This window comes from Rhagoletis zephyria, unplaced genomic scaffold (genome assembly GCF_001687245.7).
Source record: "Rhagoletis zephyria isolate East Lansing unplaced genomic scaffold, Rhagoletis_zephyria_1.1 Rzeph_scaffold_00668, whole genome shotgun sequence".
Taxonomy (NCBI): Eukaryota; Metazoa; Arthropoda; class Insecta; order Diptera; family Tephritidae; genus Rhagoletis; species Rhagoletis zephyria.
In genome coordinates, this window is record NW_016157752.1 from 23,582 (window position 1) to 44,025 (window position 20,444).

General features: G+C 41.9%; 1 protein-coding gene across 7 annotated transcripts in view; it reads right to left on the reverse strand.

Moving 5' to 3' along the window:
- Window positions 1–2,666: 2,666 nt before the first annotated feature.
- bark (C-type lectin domain-containing protein bark beetle) overlaps window positions 2,667–20,444 on the reverse strand; it is a 46,246-nt gene continuing 28,468 nt past the window's right edge. For 6 of the 7 annotated variants that reach the window (XM_017613463.1, XM_017613459.1, XM_017613461.1 and 3 more), the window contains exons 3-13: window positions 16,510–16,688; window positions 10,184–16,446; window positions 9,890–10,101; window positions 9,463–9,818; window positions 7,948–8,073; window positions 7,665–7,691; window positions 7,441–7,538; window positions 7,128–7,371; window positions 6,916–7,042; window positions 6,627–6,848; window positions 2,667–4,574 (exon numbers count right to left, since the gene is read on the reverse strand). In XM_017613463.1, coding sequence (XP_017468952.1) covers window positions 3,459–4,574; window positions 6,627–6,848; window positions 6,916–7,042; window positions 7,128–7,371; window positions 7,441–7,538; window positions 7,665–7,691; window positions 7,948–8,073; window positions 9,463–9,818; window positions 9,890–10,101; window positions 10,184–16,446; window positions 16,510–16,688 — 8,970 coding nt within the window. In that variant the 3' untranslated portion in view covers window positions 2,667–3,458. The remainder of the gene's footprint in view (window positions 4,575–6,626; window positions 6,849–6,915; window positions 7,043–7,127; window positions 7,372–7,440; window positions 7,539–7,664; window positions 7,692–7,947; window positions 8,074–9,462; window positions 9,819–9,889; window positions 10,102–10,183; window positions 16,447–16,509; window positions 16,689–20,444) is intronic. The other variant, XM_017613466.1, reaches the window with a different exon arrangement.

Sequence of the window (20,444 nt, forward strand, 5' to 3'; positions counted from 1 at the left end):
TTTTTAATGCTGCCAAAAATAGTAAGCTTACATTTTGTCAGCAAAGTGCTAGGTACTTACTAGCGAAAGTAATTAATAACTATCGAAATTATTACAAAAGTATTCGCTAAAGTTAAGGGTGCTATCTTTGGAAATATATTTCTGTTGTCATATGTTGACGCAAGGCAAATTAGGTGACCTCATGCTTACAATACAAACATTTTATTTTTCCTAGTGCTTTTTCGTAAGCGAGTAATTGACGTTGCTTACTACCACTTCTCAGTAAGGCCAAGATTAGCCGCGAAGGGGGCGGTATTAACTAATTTATGACCTAGGCTGAAAATGTAGTCTCCAAAATTTGCGTAGAGGAAAGAGCGCACGCCGCCATACTTGGTACTCACTTTCGAGATTCCTTTATACTAGGACGAAAGCTGGTACGCAGAGAGAACAGAACGTCTCCGTCGGATTGGAGGCTAATACAATACCGGTTTGGTAGACGATCTTTCCCACTAGATGGACATCAAAAGAAATATTCGTCTCGTTTCGACTACCATTGTCCCGTCCCCTTTTTGTATTGCTGTTTTTTTTTTCTTTGCGTTGATCGTTCTCTCTTCGCGAATCATGACAGATGCATTAGTTACTTAGCTACTCACGGTAGTAACTAGAGATATATTCGGAGGTATAACTTTCTGGTAACATTGGTTTTAGTGCAACTTTTTTACTTTTATGTAACATTGACTTTACACGAAACTACCCGATCCAATATTCAAAACATCATGAAACAGTCAAATAGCGAAATTATACAAATAGTCGGTTCCAGTATTCTTCGAAATAAAACCGTCGGAACTATCAAAAAAAAAAAAAAATTGCTCTATCAAGTGTTAGTAACGGTAAAGCAATTGCAATTGTGTACGGGAACGCAAAATTCACTTTTTCCAGCAAAAACGTCAGTCGGTTGGTCTATATGCCATTGTTACAACACAGATTTGGCAGAAAGATCATTAAACAATTATTAAAATCTGTTCAATTAAGGCTAATTACTTCGTCTTAAAATATTTCGTTGTTTGCTTTTATTTTTAAGAAATATATAAATTTATTTGGTTTTACTTTTGGGTTTCTTTGACAAATGCAACCCTGCCTATATGGTTTCATACTTTTCATGAATTTGTCAGAAGAAAACTCCAGACTAAATCCTCTAACTTCGTTCTCGGAACACTTGCTCAGTTACTCGCACGAGAGTGTTCCCAGAAACAGAATTTTTGGGTGCCGGTACGACTTTGTACTAAATAATTCCTGCGAATTCTAACGCATATGTAAAATATTTTCTTGTAGAGAGTTGCAAAGTTAAAATCAATTAATTAACAAGATAAACAAAACGTTACGGCTATTTGGGTGTCAAACGAAAGCGGTTCAGAAACTATATATTTCGAAAGTATTTTTTAAGAGTGTTGCCACCTGTTAAAAAAGTAAAAGTCAATTAATTGATAACTTAAAATACTTTAAAGTGGTTGCTTTTTGTTTAAAAATGTCTATCTATTTCTTCTGTTCAAGCTAAATGAAATATACTAATGGGACTTGGACATGAAAAAAGAAGTGTAGGCAGTAGGGTAATTGATTCAGCTTTTCCAAACTGGTTTCCACCATTTTTTTTTTTAATCTTTAGACGGTTTTTTGAAATCTTGATTTTTCGAATATCGAATAAACCGGATTTTTTGATCGAACAAACCGGCGTTTTTCCTTTTCTATTACATTTATAGTGGGTAAAAGCTAGTAGCTATTAGTTTGATAATTAAAGAGATAACTTAATCAATTCCCTTGGTATTAACGAACGTAAATTAAGTTTTCAAAATTCTTACTACATTGAAAACATATTTAAAAGAACTTAAAATGTAAGGGAACTTACAATATTCGAAATGACACATTAAGGCATATTCCGGTTTTCGTACGAATCGAAAACTTGAAATTTTTGTATAGAAAATGATTAAGAAACAATCACTTAAATAATTTTTATTTTTTTTTTAATCTAACCTTTTCAACTTTTTCGAAAAAAAGTTTTTTGGCGTAATTTTGCAGAACTTTCTTTTTCGTTCTTAGGAACTCTAGAACTTTTGAAAAGCTACTCAGAACAGTTTTAAATTTTTTTTTTCAAAAACTCAACTGTTTCGACTTTTTTTCGTCATTTTCGACGTTTTGCATTTTTTCGACCTTTTTCGTTTCGAAAGGTTACGATTTCGAGATTTTCCGTTTCGGTAGAATACTATTTGGAGTATTATTTAAAAAATTTTTAAATTTCGACATTTCTGTTTCGACATATTTATTTTCGACTTATCGTACGGATTCCTAGTAAGCTTCCAAGTTTTTTCAACGTTTTGCATTTTATCTCGACATTTTTCATTTCGGCAGGAAAAGATTTCGACATTTTTCGTTTCAGCAAGACGTGATTTCGACATTTCATATCATACGGATGCCTTCCAAAACCTAATCGTCATTGTGAACCAAGAGGCTTTATTTTTTTAAATTTTACAGAATTTTTTCTTTCAATTTGTAGCTTTGTTATTCTACACTGCACGGAATTTTTTAAAAAAGTTTTTGAATTATGTAATCATATCTTTAAAATCTCAAAGTCTTTAAAAAAAATCCTGACGTCAGAAAACTACAAAAAGTGTTTTACTCTTTTTGATCCCGTGTTTCGTGTGTTTTGAAATTGTTTGGTTTTTGTCTCAAGGTGAAATGATTAATTGATTTTTTTTTTTGAGAAAGTACTAAATATATTTAGATTGTTCCTTCAACTAATTTTTGCTTGCCTAACTTTCTTCTTACTAAAAGAAAATTATTATTTTGAAAACTAATATATGTATTTATTTATTGAACACTTTCAAAATTAAAAACAAATATCTAAGCACATTCATACAAAAGATCATTTTTTTTTCAAATTATTTGTCCAACTTGATATAAAATTTATTACAAGTGTCTAATACATTTATGTACATGGAACTTATGCAAATTAATATAAAGTTATGTGTACTAATCATATGCTGACTTACGGCTAATGGATGGAGCAATTAGAACTAAAGAAGTGAAAACATTTTGATTTTTTTATCAATTAACTGATAACACAAATTTTTTTATTTGTATAAATTTGTTGCTTTTCCTTTCGTTTTACTTACTTTACTTTATTTACTTGCTAAATACATTCGGCTAGCTATAGTAGCATTAAGGCATATAGAATCGTTGATCGTAGATCGAAATCACTTAACCTAAATAATATTTATGCTATAAAAAAATTATTATTTAATTAGCTGAAGCGCTTAAATAAATTATAAATACAAATTAATTAATTGTAATGATAAAAAAAAGAGGTGTATGAGTGTTGTCGATATATCAATAATGTTTGTGATGATGCATGTGTATACTGTTCTGTCGTTCTTACTTCGTGTTTGCTTCGTTTCATAGTACGATTCGTACGAGTTCGCCCCTATCTACATTGCCGTCTCCAACGGCTGGCTATAGCTGCGACTGTTCGTGCTTAGCGGCACCATACTCGGCGATTCATCGTCGAAATCCGTCTCCAGCAAAGCTTCCGATCTGGAGCGATGGTATGCCGTCGGTTCGGGACTGGCAGTTTTATAAACAGTCTTTGGACGTCTACCATTCTGGCTGCCATTTTGGCTGTAACCGTGATTCTTGGCGGCCGCCGTCATTGGCTTCGTTACGCCCATAGATTGCGGCTTCGATGCCAGCCCACCCAGCTTTGCGTTGGGCGGTGGCGCCTTACTACTACGCACCGCTGTGTAATACGAATCTGGCCGTCGCATATCGGGTGGCGGCGTCGGCAGTCCACCAGCAGCCAATTCATGCCGGAATAGTGGCATCTCTTCAACCGGCTGCGCGACAGGCGTAAACTGTAAATTATCGATCTTCTGCTCGTACGGCAGCGTACTGGAATGCGAGTCATTGCTCAATTGTGAGCTGCTTGTGGGACGCGTCGTCCGCCCATTGGCGCCCGGTAGAAAACTGCTGTGACTTTGCCCATGCGGCTTATTGTAGGCGGGTGGTGGCAGATTCTGCTTCAACTCGCGCAGAAAAGAGAGGCTCTCATTGCCGCCACTGTGTAGCGGCAAAGTGCTCGCGTTGCCGTAGTAATCTGAATTGGCATCCTCGATGTCCGTCTGATGTATGATGGGCGTATCTTCGGCAATGCTTGTGGCCACCGAAGTTGTTAGCGTGCTAGCGTAAGTGGAGTTGTCACGAAAACCTTCATTGCGGTAGGAAAGCTCGAATGAGTCTGGCAGTCTAGGTGTGCGGCCGCGTGCGGTGGATGCCTTCGAAACGGAGCCGATTGTTGCAATTTTATAGGGTTCATTCGATTTGCTAGCAGCACCATTTGTTCCGCCCTTTACCGAGTGCTGAGTAACGTAATCGTTATAGCTCGGTTTTTGATACTCGCTCGGGTGCGCCGTTTGATTGTCGTATGCCTCAAAGCTCGCTTCGGAGCTAAGCACGCTTTTGTCCATGGAATCGATGGAGCCATTACCCATCATTTTGTAGTCTTGACCCAGCTGTTTGGAGAGCGTGCCAGTCGATGTGGACATGTTCTATTTTGGATCAAAGATATTGGTGGGGCGAGAAAATAAAAAAGTGGAAAAATAAAATGATAAATAAAAACAAAAATTAAATATAAATTAGGGTATAATAAGCGAAATAAGGACGTAAATATTTTATAAATTAAAATCGGTGCACTATTGGTGATATCAAGGCCGAATCTGAATTTTAGGTCGGAACTCGATCGATGGTAAATTTTCTATCTTACGTATCTGCTCTTTCTTGGATTAAAATGAAAAACGAACTGATGGTTGGCTGGAAAAATTGTATATATGTACATAAATATGCAGAAGAAAATTCTGGGGCTAAACGTTAACTTGAAGTGCTCACGAAAGATTCAGACACACCATATTTATCCAGCCCAAATGCTTTTGAGTCTCTAGACTATATAGTATGGCACCAGAAGATATTGTCAGCCATACAAAGATAGATGGACTATCAATTGCTCCAAACCTAACAAGTGCCTGGGTTTGTACGACATATCTCTCTCCGAGCTTTAAGCAGCCGAGCATCAGCTTTGTTCAGTCCTTTATTGACGTTTCCTTAAACTAACCCACCACATCACCAAAATGTGGACAATGGTGCGAAAGGGTTTCATACAACAAGAAGGCAGATTCGCTTATGTGAAATCAAGGGACTTTCGGGGTCTATAAGTGTTACCTCCTATTTGTGAAAACCTTAGAAAAGCTTCTAGGTACATACATACATACATATGTAAATCCCAGTAAGCTATCAAACTGCTAACACGTCTACTCTAAGGGCAGATCTATAGAAAATATCCTAGACGTCAAGGAAACGAGCTCAGGAGTTTTTCTGGATATAGAAGAGACATTTAATATCGCCCATGCATGCACAAAGATGTACTTGTAAACCCTTCACTCAACACAAAGACCTTCAATACCTACGACCAGAAAAAAACGCTAAAGCATTCTTCTTGCATTAATTTCAATCAATGTGTATAGTTCCACGGGGCGTATACGCTACATACACAACTACGGGTATAAATATATGTGATTTTTTTAAGTTTTCATTTAAATACAATTTCTCAATGAAATCTTGTTCTTTATGCATAATTGAAAATAATGCACTATCTAAGGTAAGTGTGCCACCCTTGTCGACCAAAAATACATTTTTTATCGAAAAGTTTAACAAATCGTGAGATTTGATCATATGCGCGAAGAGGGGAGGGAAGTGTCAGTCACGAGTCACAGAGACAAACCACAAGGCGGACAAAATTGCGGGGGAGGCAAGATTTGGTAATTTAAAAAATAGTACTGGACATCTTTCCTGTTAAATTTAAGTTGCCAGACTAAATGACAGCGATGTCTCTGTTTTGGAAAAAGACTTTACCACCCCAGATTCCCTCGAGGAATGAATGTGTAGTAGATACAGTATTGAAAGCTTAATCTAACTATACTGCCATAGACACCGATGCACAGTGGTCAATAAGTGGAATTTAATGGTCATAATACACTGGAGCCTTCAGTTCTCAACCAATTTGATTACTTTTTTTTTTAAATAAAAGCTTGTAAAATTTGCAAGATTTGCAAGAAGTTGAGCCCGATTTTTGTTTTTTTTTAATTATATAAAATTTTTTTGTGCAAAGTGCAGAAAAAGTGGAAGTGTTGAAGAGGATCGATTCTTCTGTTCCAGTTAATAAATTTTACATAATAAAAACTAGTTGAAAACAATAGTAGGGTTGGCTCAAACAAAAAAAAAAAACAAAAAAAAATAATAATTTAAAATGTTATAAACATTTTTTTTTGTTTTTGGTTTTTATAAAATTTATGGGTACGCAGTTTTATAGACCATTAAATTTTAGTATAATAAAGAGCAAGTTACAAGTGGCTAAGAGTGTGCGTTGAAAATTTACTTAGTAAAAAAGAAAGTTTCCACATTACTGCAATGCGATTCAGTTCAGTTTGTGTTAGTCAAATTTAACTAAACTAATAAATTACCAAAAAAAAATTAAAACAAGTAAAATATAAATAAATTAACTAAACTAAATATTCCAAAAATAGAAATTAATAAACGTATAATCATACAAAGTTTCGTCGCCGCAACGAGCCCTGCGGATCAATGCTATTCAAGCTGCGCAAGCTCTGGCGTATGCTATTACGGCGCTGCAAACGTTGAGCGTGTCGCTGCTTCGATTTGGCATACCAACAGAAAGCGACCATTAGTAGCAAAATTATGGCCAAAATGAAGGCGGAAATTATGCTGATCGCAAAAATATCGGCGCGCCAAGAGAGCGGATCGATGACGACCTAGAAGTGAGAAGGGAGAAATATAAGTTGAAAGGTAAATAAATTTGTGAAAATACGCCAAGCTAACCCTTGGATCCGTTTCACAAATGAAACCGAACTCATTGCCGCAATCTTCCACCTCGGTTGTGGTAAAGGCAAAGCTCGTACAGCGATCGATGTGATTGAAGTCTTGGATCCACACCTTTTCGGGGTATCTGAAAAAGTGTTTTTGTTTTTTTTTTGGTCGGTCAAGTAATTAACTAATTTCGTTAAATATTCGTAATTTATTTTGAAACTCACTTCAAGTGCCGCATTTGTGCTTGCAAATACTTCCACAGCGTTGTGCTGTCGGTGCGTATGAAAGGCATCGTCGAGTTTTCGCTGCGGCAGAAGGCGCGCGCTTCATGGAATGTCAAAGGTGCGCCTACATAAATGAAGCAGGTATCCTGTAGCAGCGCCCAACCGGGCGGACATTTGCCATCGAGTATGGTGAGATTGTTCATTTGGAAGGGCACCGCTTGCACCTCGAGCAAAAGCGGATCGTCTGTGGTGTGGGATAAATGGAATTTTATAAGAAGACTTTTTTATTCTTAAAAATTTTAGTCACACCTACCTGATTTATCGCGTATGCGCGACTGCACCGATATCGTATTGTTATAGCTCCAATAGTTGTGTCTAGCATCGATCTTCGAGCGCCAGAGTTCAATGGTGCTGGGAAAGGAAATTGGTAAACAATTGATGAGCAGGATTTAGGAAACTTATATATGTATTTGCAAATTGATATTCAGCTTTATACTCTGCTTTTATACAAATTTCTTTCATTTGTTTTTCACTTACCTATTGATCACATAATCAACATTCAAACTACATTTAAGATTGGCGAGCGTGTAAGTAAACGTTTCACATGCATAGTTCAGGCACGTAGTTTACAGTAGATAGTTATTATGGAAAAGTGTTTAAAAATAGAAGTGACATCAGTTTAAGGTAGGATTATAAATATTACGAGCGATGAAAGATGAAAAATGTTTAGTGTAGCCGAGATTGCTCGGAGATGATTTTGTAATAATGAGTGAGTTGAGTTCCCTAAAATGGAGTCAAATATTCCCTTTATTGTACTTACATGGAATTATTCACAGTTATCATTTCGTAATCATTCTCAGGATTCTCAAAAATATTGTCAACATATTGCTGACCCGCTGTGCCGGCCACAATTGTCGCGCGACCCATCCAATTTGTAGCGACATTGCTGTTGGAAAATAAGTAAGAAAATTTGTTATGTGGTAATGAAAAATTTTTGGCGGAAAACAACGATAGTTTTCTAAGGCTAAAAGCTTTTTATCTTCCATAAATAAACTTTAAGCTGACTGATAAGCTAGACAAACGAGTTAGCTTTTTAGCTGATGACCAAACTATATTCCGCAGGATATGCTTTTTAAAGCATTTTATAAATTATACATAGAGTAGGAGCTCTCTCCGATCGTTACTGATCTAAATTGTTTCTAGGCTGGCTAACAAATTTCCACATGTCTAAGACCGTCGCGATTGAAACACATTTCGCGGGAAAAGTTTTTGCGCTCTTTTTGATATTGAAGCATCTTAGCTCTCGGTGTGGGTGAAATTTGCGTCAACTCAGCAGAAAATTTGTAATTGCTACTTGTGTGTACATATGAATATTTCCACACTATTTCATTTCCGGGCTAGTTCGCGGCTGCTTTAGGACCCCTTTGGGACTAGTTTGGGGCCATTTCGGGACCTGTTCAAGACTATTTCTAATTAAGGAACATATCGGGATTTCTTCGAATTCATTTTGGGACTTTTTTCGGGACAAGTGCTGAACCATTTCGCCTGTACTTTAGTACTATTCAGGAACACTTTCCGATTAGTTCGGGATCAGTTTGGGACGAGATGAGGATCATTGCGGTATTCAAGTGAGGTTAAGGACTCACTTATACAGTTAGGAGATTGGCCTTTGTGATACCACATTCTGAACGGCACCCAATATATAATCGATAATAAGCCCCTCGTGACGATTATGTAATTACGAATTCGGTTAATCTCAATACCCCAGAACTGCTCGGGGCTATTAAGGTTGCGAGAGCCAAGGTACGTCAACCTTAGCCTCGCAAACGCTGGGCGCCTAAAAGGGTAGTGTTGAGTCCACCTCGACATCTTCTAGTCAACTGCGACATACGGTATCAGGTAATAAATATGTTTAGCATCACTGTGTGAATACCGATTGTACAGTGACCCGTTAAAACCGACACGAAAAGTGAAAGCTGTGGCTTTGTAAGTGTGACATTTCGGGACTAGTCCTGGCCTATTTTTGGACCATTTTGGGCTAATTTTGAGACTCATAAAGGACCATTTTGGAACTGTTTCAAGAGCGAGTGGAAAAGCATATCAAATCTCGTTCAGCTTAGACAAATATAGCTCAGGCACCCTCATTCTCGTGGGAAGCCCCTTAACTTTAGGATAGTTGTTGGAACAGGCATTTGCTGGTCATTACCTAATATAAATACATGACAATCGAAGCGTCGAGTACGTTCTCTGCAATATTATTTTGATTGTCTTTCAGACTCAAACTCATCAAGTATTTTCGATATTCAGCGCTTTATAAACAACACCATGTACTTACCTATAAAACCCATTATGCGATGTCGTCTGATAGATGGGCAGACGTACTTTCTCAAAGCCTGAAATTTCCACAATACGACCACCCACATTGCTGTGCACAAAATTGTAGCTAAAGTTGGAAACCACCTGACGCAGTTTAATAATATCCTCAAAGCCAGCTTTGTTCTGTGCAAAATAATTGCGATACAGCTCGATCTCTTGATACGGTGACGACTGACGACCCTCCACATACAACGCCGGACGATTACGATTGCGGAAGAATAAATTGTGATGTATGAAACCGCGTAGCGATGTGGCTGAACCGCGAGAATCAGCGCGTATGCTCAGACCGCCCTGGTTATCCATGACTAAGTTGTTCTGTGACGAGGAGGGGGAAGAATTGAAAGCGTGCAGAATGAGTTAGATGAAATTCTACTTAGAAGACTCACCATAAAGTAAAGCGAATGCATATTCTGCACATCGATGCTCAGCGCTGACTTGCATGTTGAGAAATTGCCATACAATTGGTGACAGTTACGCTGTATGCGATTGGAGGTGAGCGTTAGCGTAGGAGATACCTCACCGGCGGAGGCGTAAGTGACTGCACCTTTTACAGCGCCCGAGATGTGCGAGTAAGTGATGTTGTGAAGTGCATCGCGGACTGAAAGATGAAAATCAATTAGCATTTGGTGACCTAAATCAATACTCGACTGCCTCTGTTGGCATCACATTCGTCTACTTACATTGCCCCAAAGACGATATGGGTACGGTTACAATTTCCGCTATGAAGCCGTGATACTCAGGCGCGCCACTCGCAATTAACTGAAGACTCAGCGTCGGACTCTCCGTCTTGAAGAACTTGCGCTGATTGCCGCTATCCCATTCAATTTTGCCCAAGAAATGCGCTGTCACGTTGTAGATATCGCCATCGAAGAGTCGTATTACATCCATGCGTCCATATTCCTTCGAGTGATTGAACAAATTCGATTGTAGTAAGCGGAAGCCGATCGGCTTGGCTCGATACAATGAGGTGAATATCTTCACGCAGTTCACAGCATTGTTGTCGTACTTGTAGTACACCAGCATTCGTTCTTCCACGGTCAGCACCTTTTGTGGATCACAGATGTCGACCAACGAGAAGAGTTTGTTTGGTATATCCAAGTCTTTGAGTGGCGTGAAACTCGACTCATCACTTTCACGTCCTTCGCCCGTTAGCGAGAGTATGTTGATGCCCGCACCAAAGGCATTGCTGATATTTAACAAATTCAAATTCATGGTGCCGCTAGGCGCTATATAGTTGACGCCGTGATGCGCGGAATTGACAATGGTCACCGAGCGTATGGTCGGATTCTTGTGTATCGCTTGTATGGCTGCCGATTTCTGATTATGCAATATGCCCGCATTCTCAATGCGCACATACTCCAAGTTGCTCTCGCGATTATTGATCGGTCCATGCGAGAGAGTATCGTGGAAGCGATGGCCATACTGATTCTCTTCAAAGTCTGCATTGGCAAATCGTATGCCACCCCAGTAGACTTGATCTTCCGGCGCGCTGTTGCACGATACGAAAACAAAGACATCATCCCAACGGCATTCGTGTCGGCGCCCATAGACTTGTCCATTTAAGCGTTCGGCGCAATCTTCCATGCGCAGTTCATCGCCGCGACACTCGAGCGGCTGCACCCACGTCCAAATACGCGTCAACGAGTTAGTGTGGTACTCAATGCGGCGATCGTGTCCATAATAGACATTCAGCGGATCAAAGCCCAGCTCACGACAGACTACTTGCGCGTTACGTTCGGTGAAACGGCTATCGCAAATGGGCACCCACTGCAGCGTGGTGTGATTGAAGTACTCGAGAAATCCTTCGCTAATGCCGTCCAATGAGAGCTGTGGGTTCGCGGTGCAATTTTGCGCGCTAGTGCAGAGTCTAATCGAATCGTATGCCTGTGTTTGACTCAGATCCTCAATGGCGCGCCTAGTGAATAGTGTGTAAGCCTCATGTGATGTGTTGAAGAAGGGACGCATTATAATTTCCGACTCGCGATAGCCCACAGCCAAGAGCGTACCCAACACTAAAATGCCCACATTGGGCTCAAACTCCAGCTGCACGCCATGTTGTATGGAGAGTGTGACACCTGGCATCACTGTAATGTCGGCGAGTATGCGATACGGCTCGGCACGCTTGCGCAGCGTTAGATCCTTGTACACGCGCCCACCCGTCCAGAAATCGAGGTCGATAGCCGCATCGTGCTCATCGACTAGCGAGACGCTCGCATCGAAGCTGTCCTCAATGAGGAACGGCTGGTAAATGACATCCGCGTGATCATTCCAGGTATCGAAGTCGAATATTTTCGACTCAATGAACTTGGCGTCATTCGAGCCCCACCAGTTCTCTGTCGCGTGGAAGTAGTTGTTTAAGCGCGCAGAGCGCACACCCGCCACCAAGTTATAGTCCATTTGATTCTCTGCAATGAGATTGCGATACAGCTTCACATTTTGTATGCCATCTAGTCGGATAACTGCGCTGGGTAACCGATTCTGTGGACGCACTTTGCGCGGACGATATCGTCGCATGGGCGCATTGCGGAAATTGCCCGCCATTGTGTCGATGCTATTGCCCTTGATCGTATTGTAGGCTATTAGCGCTGGTACCTCGCCGAGGATCTCGCTCAAACTGTCCGCGCGCAGCTCCATGATAAACTTGGCATTATTGCTCTCTATGCGGTTATAGTCGAATTTGATGCGCTTCTCCATGCCGTCGAGTGTTATTAAGCTACGCGGACACTGGTTGCTAAGGAAGACGTTTGAGGTTATATTGAACACGGTGTAATGGCCGCTAACGTCTATGAAGAAGTTACGATTGCGCTGCCAAGTGCTATTGCCAAAGTAGACACTGTGCGTAAAGTTCTCGTTATATTGCCAAACGTAGGGCAGCGCGACCTGAAAACCGCCGAAGGCATTGTCCTCGACCGTCGTGTCCTGCACCACGTAGTGAAAGAGATTGTTCGAGGAACGCAAGTCTTTCGACAGCTGTCGTATGCCATGCCCATTCTGCGTTATCATTGAGCTATTCACATGTATGGTGACCTCAGAAATATTGCTGTACTGCACATCCCAGAAGGGTGACTTAACTAGAATAGCCTCGCGTAGGTTCGAGCTGATCTCCGAATTCACAATTTTCATAGACTCATTCGCTTTGCGCAAATAATACTCGCCATTATCGCCAACATATCGATTATAGTAGTAGGCCGCAATGCCGCGAAAGTTCTTCTGTATCTTCGTCGAGCGTATGCTGAGCGTGGGCACCGGTCCACTTACCACTCTGTTGCGTATATTCTGCACGGGTGCAGTGACAGTGGAGAGTCGCAGCACGGTGCCACCCAGCGCATTTTCCCCACTCTCGTAGTAGATGATGATGCCGTAACTGCTGCTAGTCGTAGGGAAAACATTAAGATCACGTTTGAGCTGCCACAGCTCGGAACGCCTATTCTCAGTTTGCGAGTCGAGTATGGCTATGTGCTCCGTGGACAAGTTTTGTATGGGATTCAGCAGCTGTATGCCCAGCACATATCCAGCCGGACAGCGCACAACTATTTTGCGGCTAACCGACTCACCGCGCACTGGCTCGGTGCGTATGTACTTATTTTGCCAAGTATCCAAGTCAAGCTGACCCTCATCGCGCGGCAATACATACGGATCGTAGTCCGCTTCGAACGAGTTAAAATCTACGGCCATTTTAAACCAACCGCCGAGCTCATTCTGCTCGACCGCCGAAATTACAGGGTCGTGTGAGATGCCGCTATCCCGATTGTTTTTGATTATGGAGCCTTGTATACGCAAATCCAGCTGCTTCAGGCTGATGCCGTTGCCACGATTGCCCACGAATTCACAATTCTTGATATTATTAACCGACTTGCCACCGTAAATGTCTGCATATACCACACCCAACCCGTCCTGCAAGTTATCCACCACGCGCACATTCTCCAGATTGTGGCGCGCAAAGTCCATTTGTATTGCTGGCTTAAAGACGTTTGTGGTGTAGTCGAACAGCCCCGCCTTTTCGATAGTCAGATATTGGAGATCTGCGCGCTCGGCCAGCATACTGAAACGCAAACCCGCCCAAGCGCCTTCATAGCAACGCATGCCCACATCATTGTCATGCGAACACGAGTTCTCAAACTCACCACGCGTTGCATACTCCGCACGACACTTGGTGATATCTGTATCGTGCTCAGTGCAACGCATATTCGAAACGATCACATCTTCTGTGACGCCCACTGTAGGCATTTGTGAGCGGTGTAGCCGCCAGTCGCGCGGATTGAGCGTATAGCCGAGATGATGGCACACCAGCGCCGCATTCAACACCGTCCAGCCGTAGTCGCAGACCGTGCCCCAGCGTCCATCCAAGTAGACCTGCAAGCGGCCCTCATAATCGCCAGCACCACCAACGAGACGCACCGGCATACGCGGCGGCTCATTCTTTTCGATTATCGACTCCGTCTCAATGTCTATAATATCGACATCCAACTGATCCACGTCGGTGGTATTATCCATGGTAATGACTGTCTCACGCTTCAGCGTAAAAAATATGTCATCCGGTCGGCGTCCGCGTGCCTCCAGCTTACCTGCGACCATCATACCCACGCTCGGCTCGAACCGCAGCGTCACACCAGGCTGCAACGTTAGCTTGCCACCCGGTCGTATGTTGATATCTTTGGTGACGCGATAAGTGCCGGAGGATAGAATCTCCTGCCCATCAATTTCGCCGCCAATCAGATCAGAACCTTCCTGCGAGAAGCGCGGCACTAGCGTCGACATTGTGATTATTGTCGTCGAGCCGGGATTCGAGCTGTGCAGCAGATAAGGTATGTACTGTATCTTGGCCAGATTGTAGCGATTGTTGCGGTGAAAAAGGCGCGCGAAAATCTTATACTCATCTGAGTGGCCCAACCAATTGTAGGTTGCATTGATTATCTGACTCTGATCGCTCAGCTGTGAGCCCACCTCGTAGGCGGAGTCCAAGTTGTGAAGAATGTTGCGGTATATATCTACATTGCTTGAGGCCACAACCACCGCAGCAGCGACACGGCAACGTGGATTGAGACGACCCGAGCCATCGCTGCCTTCACTGCCCTCTATCAGCGGCCCAAAGGGTTCGGAGATCTTGTTGTCGCGCACAAAGTTGCGCGTGAAGAGTAGCGACTGCAGCTCGCGTGTGCTGTACGGTGACAGTCCCAGCGAGACGACGTAAACGCCACTGTTGCGTCGAAAATGGTTGCTCTGTATTAGCATGCGTACGGGCATGAAATTGAACTCTTGGTAAATGTAGTCGTTGCGTATATATATAGCGCCATAAGTGCCGAGACGAAAGTGATTAAACTCGATTTTCCCTTGCAAGTTGAGCGCGGGACTTAGAAATATTGAGTTTTTTTGACTGAAGTCGAAAGTGTTGTGTCCAATCTGCAGCTGCATGTTCGGCTCCTTATTCGCCGTGAAGCGCCAACAAGATTCGACGAACACATCATTGTGCAGACTGCCGTTGAAGCTGTTGCCGGTGATGTTCACCCAAATGGGCTGACAGTAGTTGCCGTGAAAGACGCCCGTCTCCAAGTTGCCGCCTATTTGTGAATACTCTACCGTCGTTGTTTGATTGAAGGGTATGTACTCAATGCGTTCTGGCGCGCTGGTGTCATTCAGCCACACTGCAATACCGTAACCCTTGTTGGCTTGTATGGCGCTCCGCGAGATATTACGATTACCGCCATAGTAAGTGATATTGACGCCGCCACCCTGATTGAAAGTGATATTGCTGCTCGTGATGTTCACATCCCCCGCGCCGCTAGTCACATGCACGCCCGACACATGTCCATTGCCCGAAACGTAGCTGCCGTGCACATGCAGCTTGGAGCGTATGTTATCGATCGCAATACCGCGTCCACCATTATCCTCCACCACAGAGTTTGCGACGCGCAAGTCATAGGCGCGTGTATCATCCGAAGTGAGTCGTAGAAAGCCATTCACTTCCTGGCGCGCATCTGCACGTATGCGTATGAAAAGCTTCTCGCGATTGCTAGTCACACTCTGTGGACGCGTATAGTTGCGCGCTTTCCAAGCGAAGAGCACGCGATCACTGTCCGATGTGCCGTCGAAGATCTCTACTGTGGCCGTCTCGTTGTTACGCAAGTCAAAGGACTCGAAGTGCACCGTCAGCAGGTAGCCAGGGCGCGTGAAAAAGTATTTGCCACACAGCTTCTCCGAACCGGCATAATACTTTTGCGTGAAGGACAGCGTGATCGGATACGTTTGTCCGGAGGTGGTTGGCAGCGTGCAGAAGTCATAGATAGCAGCGCGATCCATGCGCTCATTGGCACGCAAATCGTGTCCCACATACTTGACGCCATCGGCTACATTCTCTAAAATGTTGCAACCCTCCAGTTGCACCATACCCTGACTGGAATTCACAAACACGCCAATTCCATTATTCTTCCGCACAGTCACATTCTGCATGACAAACCCGCCGCGCGGCAGCGTTGCATTGAAGCCGGTGTAGGCGGAGTGGCTGATTACAACATGTTGCATAACGGGTGGCAGACCGATCGCTTCTACTGCGGACTTGACGCTATTTTCTCGTCCCACACCAGCGCGTGTAATATCCACATAACGCAACGTAGATCGTGAGAGCGCTGTGTAGACAATATTATCATTACCGAGCGTCTTGGTGGCAGGCGCATTCTCGAAGTATAGGCCGCGCCAATAACTCATCGGTGCATTGTGCACTGCTTGGCATTGCACGCCAATGTCGTTGTGGTAGTCACACACGCCAGATCCCAGCTGACGCGTCGCCCATGCGCAACTCAACAAAGTGCTCTCGCCACCCTTGCAGCGCGGTTGCTCAAATAGTAGGCGTGGATGATAGCCTGGCGTGCGTTCGACCCAATTCCAAAAGCGGCCACCAGTAAAGCCCATTTGACGACAGGCGACCGCGTAGTCCACGAGCGTCCAACTATAAGGGTGGTAGAAAAAAATGTATGAAAAACTTGACTATGAATAACTTGAAGCTACTCACTTTCTGGAGTTCGTGCAGACATCGCGCCACGCGCCCTTGTGATAAAGTTGCAGACGACCTTCTAATGGCGTGGGTCCGTCCACCAAACGTGCGCCACGCACCTCTGCATCCACGATATCTGTTTGGGTGGCTATTGGTAGCGCCTGCGCTGTTAAAGTGATGCGTGAAGTGGGAGTACCCTGCAAAAGATGTAGAAAAGAAACCATGAAGTGAATTGAAGAAAAGGCAAGGTAGAATACGAAAAGAATAATATGCTTATGTATGTATGTATATATAAAATACTAATTATAAATATGTATAAGGAGCGTGAATTTTTTTATCGCTGACGCTTTGAAAGTAATTTTAGCTTCATTGTTAGCCTAAGCTTATAGCTCTCTCCCTTTAATGAGTATCTCAACAGAAGATAAATCTGATATAATCTAAATAATCTAATGGAGCTCAAACTAACCCCCTTCTGTCACACGGTGTGGAAATTGAACTTTTTACGTGACAAATCCTAATATCTTGAGAATAAGAACAGCTAAAAAAAAACGAATAGCGTTTCAAGGCTTTTGATATAGAAAATTCAGAAAAAATAGTTTCGTTGGATAAAAAACGTTGCTCGACCTTTCAAGTGACCTTCAAAAGGAGAGGATTTTCGATAAAAAATATCGATAACAAAATTGATAAAAATATCGATAGCAAAAACGATAAATAATCGATAACAAAATCGATTAGAAAACCGATAAAATATCGGTAAAAATATTGATAAAAATATCGATAATAAAATCGATAAAAATAGCGATAGCAAAATCGATAAAAATATCGATAACAAAATCGATAACAAATTTGATAAATAATCGATGACCAAATCGATACATACCGATAACATAGGTAGCAAAATCGATTATCAAATCGATACAAATATCGATAAAAATATCGATAACAAAATCGATAAAAATATTGATAACAAAACCGGTAAATGATCGATAACGAAATCGATAAATAATCTGTCTTGGCCTTAGGTGTCGTCTGTGTGGCTCTGTAAAATGTCCGCACACTCCCGGAGGAAGTGTCGATACGACGTAGTCACGAAACCGAAAGAAATCGCTTGACCAAGGCCCTATTGCACCAACGAATTATCATTAGCATTTTAGCAAATTATCGAACTTGCGCAAAGTTTTGTGTTTCACCAACATGCTAAGGAAAAGTCAGTCAAATGAGTATTGATAAGTAAACTATCACTCAAAATCATAGATAAGCGTTGCACCAAAATTTGAAATGTTTAGCGAAAAGATTTTAGCGGATAGGTGATAAGTTATGCAAATTAAATGCTTCGATTCGAAATATTCAATTTGTTTATTTACAGCCAGTTTCACCAAACTATTTAAGTGGAAATTAACTTTAATTTAATTTTGTATTTAATTCTCATTTAAATAATTTTCAGTTTCAATAAACTATTTATTTAAGTGAGTAAAAAGTGGTTGTAAAACAGACTAGGACTAGCTTTCGCTTTCATTTGTACTGAGAGCTTTTGAAAGCTTTGGCACGCTGTGTTGTAAAAGCAGGGCTGGTATACAAGTAAGCAGCAGTTACACAATGATCAGGTGATTAAACGTGTAACACCTCTGAGTGTGGTTATTCTGATTTAACTTTTATTTAAGTGCAGAGCATAGGTCACTTAAATCAAAATTAAAATTGATTGGTGAAACCGAAAATTCGAAAATTAAAGTTAATTTCCACTTAAATAGTTTGGTGAAACTGGCTGTTAGAGGAGGACAGTCTGCAAATAATAAAAGGCGTGTCATAAAAGAACAAATCAACTACAGTTTACAGTAGAAAAATTTCGGTTATCTTATAGCCAAATTGAACAAATTTTATTACAAAATTGCAGCGAACTATAATAATAGCATGGTCACATGCATGGGGTCCACAAATCAGCGCTATGTAGAGTAATCCATCGAGTGGCAAATGTCGTGATAAACAAATTGATGGATGAAACTATTTGTTGGCCGGAATTCACGCAAAATATTTCCACACAATTTTTCAACATTGGTGGATTTCCTTAAGTCGCAGCGTGCATTGATGGAACTGTGATAAACATAGACGCCCCTAAGGTTACTGTTACCAATTTGTTAATCGGTACGGAAATCATTCAATTAATGATATGTGGTTTTTGTGTTTTTGTTACTGAATGTGCTTTGTGCGCGCAACATAAATAGTAAGAAAAAAAGAGAAGTTGAAAATGTTTATCAAATCGCACAAGGGGCTTGCTAAGCCTTAGTTTTCGATTAAGAAACGGTTATCATTTTAGCTAAGCACATTATTCCTATATTTGAAAAGCAATTTTTTTTTAGATAAGCAAAAAGTGCAACACTAATCAACTTAAAAAAAAAGGCTTATCCAAAAGTTGAAAGGGATAAGTGATAAGCCGTCGGTGCAATTGTGCCCAAATTCCTAGGTATGCAAGGTGACCTCTTAGCCTACAATGACCCGCAAAATACCTATTATAATTCTTAATATCTTCTTTGGTAGGTTTATGAGTGGCCTGTATCTCTTTAGATTGTACCACTCCAGTAGGCACTTAGCTTGACGAAACCCCATGGGGTTGAGGCAGCAGCTATTCTGACTCACTGACTGGCTTCCTCATTTTCTGCGCCTCCCTTTGGGCCTCTTATCCATCTAAGTGGGATATCATTGTCCTCAGCAAGGGCAGTAAGTTCCTTTATTCTCTCCAATAAGGATTTCACCTTCAAGGCCACCTTGTTGAATATATCTGTGCCATTTTATTAAAACAACTTATCTCTTGATAGGTAATTTTCCCTTTGTAGCTTTATTTGAAAACTACTTTTCTATGCATATCGTCTCTGGGGAACAGAGCTAATGTGAGCTGGGAGTCTAGCTAGTCCTTGTTCTGCGATAATAATACCTTAGCAAAATCCTCTCTCGCGAAATTTAAAAGAGCTCGATTTGTCGCGTGTTCAACTATAGGAAGAGGTGGTTCGACTTCACGATTTACCTCCAACGCTAGACGACTAATCTTGGTGAGAAACGGACTTACAGTTGCCAGAGTAGTCCTGGATACCCCACCCACTACCCTATAGGTTACTATTGATCGTACTATGAAGGGAAGGTGCAAATCCGTTTAAGGATCTTTGGCCCTGCGTCCCCGGATTTGTCCGCTAGACGTTTGGCACAACATCAGCGTTCCCGTACCCTTTGGGGTCCAATCTAAGACTCAGATACTTCACTTCTTTTACGAAATTCACCGTGACCCTATCCAAGGCTAACTTCCTCATTCCCTTAGGAACTAATTCCCTGTTAAAAGGGACGATGGCGGTCATAGAGGGATTAATATTAAAACCAAGACTAAGCCTTCTTTGAACAAGAGAGTAGTCGCTCAGCTGAGAAGCATATAACTACCTAAGTCTTAAAATAAAATACTCAGACGCAACCCATTGAGAGTTTAGGCTTTCCCAACAACAAACCTAAATTAAAAGTTGGTCAAGGGTTCCTCGCAAAATACCCTCATACTGACTTTAATGAAGCTGCAACGTAGCCGTGTAAATGTTCAACGGTGGTTCTACCAAACTACTGCCTGCCTTCCACTCAACCCTAGGGAAATGTTAGAGCAAAAATAGCTAATCGGTGACAGTCAAGCCATGTAGTGTCCCATGCTATAAGGGGTAAAGCCGAGGGGTCTAAGAATATCAAGATATTAAAATCTTGAGACAATCAAAGCGTCCAGTGCTCCTAAGTCCTAGTTGCAGCAGTTTGGGCTAGAGAGAGAGTGGTTTGAATGGCCCATTGATTCCGATGATAGCGGCCCGTTCTACCCGCTCCGGATTTCTGACAAGCGTACACTTCACTAACGCCATGCCCCAGATGAGGATTCGATAAAAAAATGGGCTCCCGTTTCTTATCAATTACCTCCACCAGCAGTAGAGAACCACTGA